Genomic DNA, 7,482 nt, shown 5'->3' with positions numbered 1-7,482 from the left:
GTGGGGGGTGTGGACCTGACGAGGGAGTCGCGGAGGGAGTGGTCTCTCTGGAACGCTGATAGGGGTGGGGAGGGAAATATATCCCTGGTGGTGGGGTCTGTCTGGAGGTGGCGGAAATGACCGAGGATGATACGATGTATCCAGAGGTTGGTGGGGTGGAAGGTGAGGACCAGTGGGGTTCTGTCCTGGTGGCGATTGGAGGGGCAGGGTTCAAGGGCGGAGGTGCGAGAAGTGGAGGAGATGCGGTGGAGAGCATCGTCGACCATGTCGGAGGGGAAATTGTGGGTTTGAAGAAGGAGGCCATTTGGATTTTTGGTAGTGGTGTGGAGGCGAAGGTAATACATGTGTCCTTTACCTTCTTCGCTATTTCGTCTTTCATTCCATTGATGAAGCTGTTCCTCAGGTGTGCTTCATACGCTGTGATTTCTGCCACTGTTATGCTGTCGGGTGTTCTCAGTCCACTATGGGCATTATGAACTTCAGTGAGGCGCGTAAGGTACTGGGACCCTGTCTCACCTTCCTGTTGTTTACACATTGCAATTTTGATCATGTCCATTCACACTGGGAATACCTCCCTACAGGCGGTTGCCAGGTCTGCAACAAAAGCATTAAAGTGTCTGTTCTCTTCCGCTTGCGGGTCGGTTGATCGGCATGGACGTTTATGGCTGGCCATCTATACTTGATTTTGGTGACATTGGTGCCCAGATTTCGTCCCAGAAGACGTCTCATCTCATGTGACGTGGGACGGAACTCGGTACAGAACTTTGTCACTTCTTCGGCGAACTTAATACCTCCAACCTTGTGTGGGTCAGGCAACTGCCCATAGGCAATTTCCAAATCCTTCATGGTCCATGGTCGGTGGACCAGCACTGGGCACCCTTCTGGGACTGCAATTTCAATCATTGGTGCTTGCAGAACTACCTGATTAGATGATCGTATGCCAAACCCTTCACTGTCTGAGTCACTATCCGTTGTGGGGAGATCATGAGGCAACGGATGCCTTTCCATCTTAGAGTGGCCGTTGTCATTTTAAGCTTCTTGCTTCTGTTGGTTGTGGGTACGATTTGCTATCGGTGATCCAGCAGACCCTGAGGCGATGGCCACTGACTTGGAACCTTTGCCAGGCGGATCTCGTAGGGGGGCTGCAGGTCTCAGAGGGGAGTCATCAAGGTCAGAATCTGGAACAGACTTAAGACACTGTACAGCTTTGTTAGGTTGTTTTCCGCACGTGTCTGCGTGTGCACTAGTGTTTGTACGCATATTTGATCTATCCTTTACTTGAGATTTCCTTTCCCTGATATCAGCCTCAGCCTTCCACATGTTATAAGCACTCCAATTCACAGGTTCTATTTTGCCCTTTCATTTCTCCTTCTCGCTCTCCTTCAACTTCGACCTCAATACTTCCAACTGCCTTTTACTAAAACATCCCCCCTCCAGAAAACCACATTGCTTGATCCACAATTCTAACTGTTTTACAGACTCTGGGCCATAATTATTTAACATGTACTATATTTTTGGTTGGCCATTCTAATTCCTCTGTGGACCCTCTTTTTGTTTGCTCTTGCCGGAGCCCATTTTCAGTGTTACTGGAAAAGTGTTCAGCTCCCTCTCTCTCTCTCTCGGTACCGTTATCTTTTTCCCTTTGACTTGCTTTTTACCTCCGAAGGTCCCCTCTCACATTGGGCGCATCGTAAACCAAGAAACCACGGACCTGATACGTCTTTGGCGAATTCAACTCACCCAGTGGTGGTTCCAAGTCTAAAACCACCCTTAAACTTGCTGTCTCTCAAACACTCTAGAGACGGCAATTCTTTCCCTTGAGTTTTGCTCAAATACTGCGCGAGAGTTCTCTGAACCCTCTTCCTGATTCATTTATTCTCTTAGGATGAGTCTATATATAGGATTACTTAAGCCATGACTCTTACCCCGACCCTATTCAGTTCGGACCCCGCGCCGGGGCGGTCCACAGATTCCCCGACCTCTCACACAAAGGGGCCAATTCTGCACTCGAGATGAAGTGATAAACCTTCAAGGCACTGGCACCTGCACCTCCTGGGAATCCTCAGAATTTTACCCAGTCGCGGGGTGCCAGGACAAGCCCCCAAACTAACTGTCATGGAAATTAAATCGACTTGACTCAACTATTAGCAAGAGCAAAGAAAAGTGTTATGAAAGGCCTTTGTAAAGGGACCCCCTGCACTTGACAAAATGCCTTATGCAAGGCATACTTGAGCATAATTCAGATACTCGTCTTATACTGTTCCTTATCACGCTCTCAAGGGCAAAGACTGGGAAAACTCAAGTTGTTATTCCCTCATCCCCTGGTCTTGGACATAACAGTTCTTCAGCTTTTGCTGAATTCAACTGTCGCAAGGTCAAGTTGAATGTTTACAAAGTTCAAACAGAGACAAGCTGGCTGCAAACCTCATCAAAGTACTGTTTACAAAGCTCAGCACATCATTAAATTTTAGAAAACATTCTCTTTCAAATTTCACAGTAAATGTAAAATTTGTTAATTTTCCATTACAATGCCTTTTAAATGTTGCAGTTGTACCAGCCTCCAATACTTCCTCTGGCAGCTCATTCCACACGTGCACCACCCTTTGTGTGAAAAAGTTGCCCTTTAGGTCCCTTTTACATCTTTTTCCTCTCACCCTAAACCTATGCCCTCTAGTTCTGGACTCCCCTACCCCATGGAAAAGACCTTGTCAATTTACCCTATCCATGCCACTCATAATTTTATAAACCTCTATTAGGTCACCCCTCAGCCTCCGATCGTCCAGGGAAAACAGCTGCAGCCTATTCAGCCTCCCTTATAACTCAAACCCTCGAATCCTCTCCCCCTCTCCTCCCTCCTCTTGAGCCTGAACACCCAGGCCTGGCCTCAGACTTCCAGCCTCCAAAGCAGGTTCGGCAGTCAGCGGAGATAGCAGCAGCTGCAGTGAGGACCAGCAGCCCAGAATGGCATCGCCAGCGAACAGCAACCCAGTGTGGAGCGTGACAGCATCTAGTGGTCAGAATACATGGTGGCCCCCTGCACTGGCCTGCCACAGAGAACCTTTGGACAGAGACGGTGATGTTTGTCTTTTTAATTTTGCTTCCTGTTTTCCTGATATGTGTTTATACTGTGTTTAGCTGTAATGTAACTTTCTTTTTCTGCATTTCTCTATTCTGTAACTAACGATTGTACCTTGGTACTCTATACCTAAGATGGTGCTGTAAGTGGTAAACTTTTCATTTCCGGACTTGTGACAACAGCAGTAATATTAGTTCTAATGATGGAGCAAATAAAATCACGATGAACATAAATCCAGAATTGGATGCTTGCAAGGCTGGGGGAGGGTTACAGAGACAGGGATGACTGACGGTACAAAAGGATTTGTAAATAAGGATCAGAATTTTTGAACCAAGGATTTGTCAGAGTCAGTGGTGTATGCTGGTTAGGGTACGTGGGACAGAGATTTGGTTGAACTCATGAGTTTACTCTAAGGATTTGGTACTAACATGTATTCCTTTATTTTTTCCAGAGGTTTTCCGAGCTGCTGCCGAAGCAGGTCCTTACGATATCTTGAAACTATATAACACAAAAGGCAACATTATAAACATCTCCCCAAAGCTGGAGTCTAATACTCGTCAGACACAGTACAAACTGGAAGTTGTTGCTGCGGATTGTAAGACTTATTCCTTAGGTAAGCAGCATCTCACTAGTTTAGTCTGAGCATTACATGTTAAATCTAATGGTGATAGCCATTGAGGATTGCTGAAGAAAGGACACATTTTGTCCAAGCTTTACATCTTACACACATCAGGACAATTTGCAAGAAAACCAATTTACGGGGAAAACTAACATTTATATTGTATGAGCAGAGTGCATTCTCCTTGCCATTCATCCAGTATAAATATTAATTCTTCCCTTAAATTAGTATTCTTGCAAATCATCCTGAAGAGTGCAAGATGAAAAGCTTTGACAAAATGTGTCTATTTTTAAAGCAATTAGATTACTTACAGATTAGATTACTTACAGTGTGGAAACAGGCCCTTCGGCCCAACAAGTCCACACCGACCCGCCGAAGCGTAACCCACCCATACCCCTACATTTACCCCTTTACCTAACACTACGGGCAATTTAGCATGGCCAATTCACCTGACTTGCACATCTTTGGACTGTGGGAGGAAACCGGAGCCCCCGGAGGAAACCCACGCAGACACGGGGAGAACGTGCAAACTCCACGCAGTCAGTCGCCTGAGTCGGGAATTGAACCCGGGTCTCTGGCGCTGCGAGGCAGCAGTGCTAACCACTGTGCCACTGTGCTGCCGTGCCGCCCACTAATTGTGTGGGCAGTGGTGAGAATGGCACAGTGTGGATAATGCAGAGTAACTAAACATAACACAAGATGGGTGACTGGAACTAACTGTGCAATGCACAGTGTAAAAGTCATTTCAGCAATAACAGAATAACATTGTGGAGTCAAGCACCGGAGTTTAGTTTATTTTAAAGCATTGCTTTAAACACTAGCTTTTGCTGTCAAAGGGAAAGAAAAACCTCAAAAACGTGTGTAAGTCAGTAACTGACGTAACTATGAAAGGGCAAAAAAAAGAAAATTGATAAAAAGAGCATTTAGAAAAATATCCATTGACCTTCTTTCCTGAAAAGTGATAAATATTTGGAATAATAGTGTCAAAGAACAGTACAAAACAGCAAGTTGGGCTGACACAAGATGCCTTTCTAAAATGATAAACTTTTGCTTCTACATGGTTCGTATACCTTATTCCCTGTCTATTAGTGTATCTGTCAAGATCCCTCTTAAACATTGCTGTTGTCTCTACCCCCACCACTTCCTCTGGCAGCACGTTCCAGGCACTTATAAACATTTGTGTAAAAACTCTGTCTCTCACATCTCCTTTTACCTTAAACCAATGTACCCTAGCAATTGTCAATAGGAAAAAAGACTCAGACTATCCATTCTATTCATGCCTCTAATAAACTACTATTAGGTCATCCCTCAGCCTCCAACATTCAAGTGAAAACAAACCAAGTGTGTCCAATCTCTCCTCATAGATAATACCTTCCAAACCAGGCAACATCCTGGTAAACCATTTCTGTACCCTCTCCAAAGCCTCCACATCTTTCTGTGCACGATACAGTAATGTACCAATTATTGAGTTTTCTTAAAATTACTTTTTTGTAAATGTAAATGTAAATTACTATGTTATAAATTAGAAAATGAACTTCAGTGGATCAAGTCACATTTAGCTGCTGCTGTCGTCTTGCTGCACTGCTGCAGAATATAGGAAGAGATAGAAACTTTGCTGGAAGTGCCACGGAGTCTGAAACATGTGCATTGATTTGGTAACACCAACCAGTTGTATGGCAATGATTTGATGAGAAATTCTTTTCGCAAAGCCTTTCCAGGTGCACCAGTAATCCCACTTACTTTCTGATCCACTATTTGCAACAATCCTTGAACACAGTGGAGTTTTACACACTAAGAGTATGAAAATTATCGTGAATGCAAAAGCTCTTTACGCAACATCGTCCGTTGTAGGTTTGATAACCTTTCCTTCTGTAAATGTTGTATTGAAATCATCGGAGAGTACAATCCCTTGGTGGATGCTTTCTGTGCTAATTAACCTAGTGTTCCAATGAGGTGGCGTCCATCTCGCAGGACACTGGGAAGTGGAAGATTCTTGATCATCTGCTGAGAGCACTTGAGCTGCCTGTGAGTGGCATCCATTAGTTAACTGGAGGTGATGATCAAGATGGAGATGACTAGAACCAATAATGTAGCATGTAAGGGAGTAACAAAATAAACTTGCTTCGAAAAGTAGTGACTGTTGATTGTCAGCGTTTCCTTCATTGAGGAGATCCTCTCGGTGTTATGTAGATTTGAAGCAAGACATTTACTATGTGTCAGATGTAATCTGCATTGAATACTTTAATGTGTCCTTCAGGAACATTGTGGCATGTTTGACATTCTTCATGGTCTTCAAGGAAACAAAAACCCTCCACAACTGTGCATTAACCCTCAGTGCACAAACACCAAGTTCCATTCAATGCTGCCTTTCTATCTTTCCCCCGAGTTGTGAATGATGGGTCTGATCACGTTGCCACACAATGCTCTGAGCAACTGGTCCACACCTGATCATCTTTCCACCATGGAAAGGTTTGCGAGGAAAAAAAAACACCTTTGACCTACACATCCATTAGGCTCCAGTTAGTGTTTGAGGCCCTGCAGGAAATGGAGCAGTTTGATCCTGGTGATTTGTTTCCTGAGCAGACTGTCCAAGCTGGAACCTTCCAGCTCAGTGACCAAACTTACATCAACCTGAGCTACAAATCTTCTCAAAACTTGCTAACTGTCAAAGCTATTTGGCAGAATGTCTTATCTCCAGAATTTACAAACGAGGCCCATCCTGTCACATTCTTCCTACATGCCCAGAGTCTTAAACCCTCCTCATGTTGTGTCTGAAGTCAACATGGTGGGGACAAGATAGTTGTCCGTCTCTTTGTGAACTATGTCCTTGCAAATGTGTCTGTAGAGAGGTACAGTGTTTTGATCAAGGTTCATCCCAAGTAGCTCCATAACAGAGGACACTGTGCACTGGGAAGCAAAAATGTGGAATCTTCCGCAAATGGCAATTAATTTGAAATCTGAGATTGATACATTTTTTAAGGTCGTAGATTCGTTCACTGAGCTGGTGTGTTTTCCTGCAGACATTTCCCTGCCTCACTAGGTGATACATTATTTTGTTAACCAAAGGTAATAAAGATTGTGGAGCAAAGGAGGGTACATAGAGTTAGGTGGCAGATCAGCCATGATCCTATTGCATAATGGAATGGGTTTAAGAAGGCAACTGGTTTCCTCCTTCTACTTTTCGTGCATCCGAATGTTCCTATGATATTGGGAGAACTCTCTCTCCGACTACAGTGATCATTTTCTGACAGAACATTTACGTGATTAATTAATCTTATTCTCTACATACAGGTTCTGAACTGGCAACAGCTTTGGGATTTGATCTGTCAGCTATGGAGAAAAGGTTCGTCCATCAAATCTGCAATTTGAAACATACATTTTTAATATCTGCCAACATTTCTTTCCATGTGCGAATAACATTGGCAGAAGCATAGCTCTGTAAAAAAAATGACTAAAACTATTTGAGCATTTTAAAGATCCAGGCAGCATTCTGTAATAAAAATCAGAAAATGCTGAATGTATTCAATTGGTCTGGGAGGATCTGTGAAGGGAGAAACGGACTTGATGACTGATTTTTTTTTGGATAGGTGCAAGTTGCATTATTTACCACAAGGATTCTTGCCACAAGACCAAGGGAGATTTCTCACCACATTTTACTACCTACCCCATCCCTCTGGTGTCTGATTCTAGCCCCATCTTACAACATGCCATTTCCAGAATCACTTAGAGTCATAGTCATAGAGATGTACAGCATGGAAACAGACCCTTCGGTCCAACCCGTCCATGC

At 43.9% G+C, this 7,482-nt stretch overlaps 1 protein-coding gene across 1 annotated transcript in view; it reads left to right on the top strand.

Moving 5' to 3' along the window:
• si:dkey-219c10.4 (high affinity cGMP-specific 3',5'-cyclic phosphodiesterase 9A) overlaps positions 1–7,482 on the top strand; it is a 109,906-nt gene that overhangs the window by 37,913 nt on the left and 64,511 nt on the right. Inside the window, exons 2-3 of the mRNA XM_043694198.1 lie at positions 3,528–3,689; positions 6,987–7,038. Of these exons, the coding sequence (XP_043550133.1) occupies positions 3,528–3,689; positions 6,987–7,038 (214 nt within the window). The remainder of the gene's footprint in view (positions 1–3,527; positions 3,690–6,986; positions 7,039–7,482) is intronic.

The sequence above is a fragment of the Chiloscyllium plagiosum genome, chromosome 7 (assembly GCF_004010195.1).
Source record: "Chiloscyllium plagiosum isolate BGI_BamShark_2017 chromosome 7, ASM401019v2, whole genome shotgun sequence".
In the NCBI taxonomy this organism is placed as follows: domain Eukaryota; kingdom Metazoa; phylum Chordata; class Chondrichthyes; order Orectolobiformes; family Hemiscylliidae; genus Chiloscyllium; species Chiloscyllium plagiosum.
Note: the sequence above shows the minus strand (reverse complement) of the source record. Positions and strands in the feature narration are given on the sequence as shown.